The sequence below is a fragment of the Tupaia chinensis genome, unplaced genomic scaffold (assembly GCF_000334495.1).
Source record: "Tupaia chinensis unplaced genomic scaffold, TupChi_1.0 Scaffold000355_1, whole genome shotgun sequence".
NCBI lineage: Eukaryota > Metazoa > Chordata > Mammalia > Scandentia > Tupaiidae > Tupaia > Tupaia belangeri.
In genome coordinates, this window is record NW_006159850.1 from 12,985,540 (window position 1) to 12,987,189 (window position 1,650).

A 1,650-nucleotide genomic window follows, 5' to 3' on the forward strand; every position below is an offset into this window, starting at 1 on the left:
TGAAATCAAGCCTAACATGTCTTTAAGTTATGCATAAAACAAAAACAAAACTAAAAAAAAACCTTTTACATTAATCATTAAGCAATATGTGGAGTGAACACTGAAAAGTCTGACTTACAAAGTACTTTGAGTATTTAAAGGAAAGGAAAGATAATAACTTAATGCTAAGTCAGGTTCCAAAGGAAAATGTTTTGTTAACCACAGACCTGGTAGCTTGTTTTTTTCATTTTCCCTCTCTCTCTCTCTCTGCGGTTTGAGTCTCGGACCCAGTGCCTTGAAAATCATACCTGGTGCATGTGCATGCGTGCCCAGGATCCTGGGAGGGGAATGGAAGAGAAAGGATTGCAGCATGACTATCGCCCCCTAGGGGGTGATTTCTCACTTTCCCTCTCACTGTCTCCATCTCTCTAGCGAGCGCATATGCTCTAAGGCAATAACCTCTTAAAGAAATGCCTCCCTTTAACAACAAAACACTGCAAATATACATGTCTAAAGTGGATTACGCACATGGAAGACTTAAAAAGCAATGCAACAGTTCTTAACAGTTTTTTTTTCAACATAAATTACTTTTTCATCTTAAGTCTCTGAAATGTAACTAACATTTGTAAAGTACAAAAGCATCCTATCAATTCTTGTAAGACAAGTCATAAAATATTAAGAGAAACAGGAAAACACACAAAAATACAAGTGGCTTCTGGGTTACACAATATTCTGGTAATAGACATGCATTTGTAAGGAAAATACCCCACTGAAAAGTAACCAGAGCAGGATGGAGGGGAGTATTCCCATTGCGCGGGGCAGGTTTTTATACTGTGGTGCAACCGTGTCAGACAGCCCACACTTGCCTCCTTGTACTCTGCGGATCTCCTCTGTTTTATCTTATAGATACATATTTTGTAAATAATGCTTCTAGAAAATCCTCAAGCCCAGAAGCAGGTAAAACGCCAACATTTTCTTCTGCTTACTGAAAAAAAGGCTCAGTAATAATGGTTGTACCAACTCCCACAGGCCAGCAGGCAGCAGAAGCTACGGGCTAAGTGCTACTGTAAAATCTGGTAGGTATTTCATTTGGAATGTATACTGGGGTGTAAAGGTACTGAAACGCACACATTTTATATGTGCTGTTTGGTATGACAAACCCTGTTTGGTATGTTCTAATTATCACAGAGGACAAGAATTTCCATCTCCAATGATTATGCTAAATCCACATGTGCAGATCTAAAACCTACCATTTGTGTCTTGTGGCATATTCTCACACGCAACCACCAAATTCCTAGGGCACTGTCTATATAGCCTTTATGCTGTTGCCCAGAATATTCAACTCATTCAAGATTCTTAAAGCTCACTGTAATATAGCTGAGAGTGTCTATCTACAACTGGACATGAACTGACAGGTACTCTTTAGCTGGGTATCATATTCTAACTTCTGTCATGACATTCTTATGAGACCCTACATTTTAGACATGGTTTTGAATTGACAGTATCTCAATATGAATTCCCATGCTCCTTCAGTATCTTCATGAGGTTTCTCCCCCATTGGAAGGTTCCAGTGCGAGGGTTCAGAGTACAGTCCAGTGGTAGTCTCAGGGTTTATCCCCTATGTGAACTCTCTGATGGACACTGAGTCGGGACTTCCTGCTTAAGGCCTTT

The 1,650-nt window shown here is 39.8% G+C and overlaps 1 protein-coding gene across 1 annotated transcript in view; it reads right to left on the reverse strand.

The window, feature by feature from the left end:
* Positions 1-325: 325 nt before the first annotated feature.
* The window catches only part of ZFP1 (ZFP1 zinc finger protein), a 16,897-nt gene continuing 15,572 nt past the window's right edge, over positions 326-1,650 (reverse strand). Inside the window, 1 exon segment of the mRNA XM_006152636.3 lies at positions 326-1,650. This exon segment is cut by the window's right edge and continues 5 nt beyond it. Within this exon segment, the coding sequence (XP_006152698.1) occupies positions 1,584-1,650 (67 nt within the window). The 3' untranslated portion in view covers positions 326-1,583.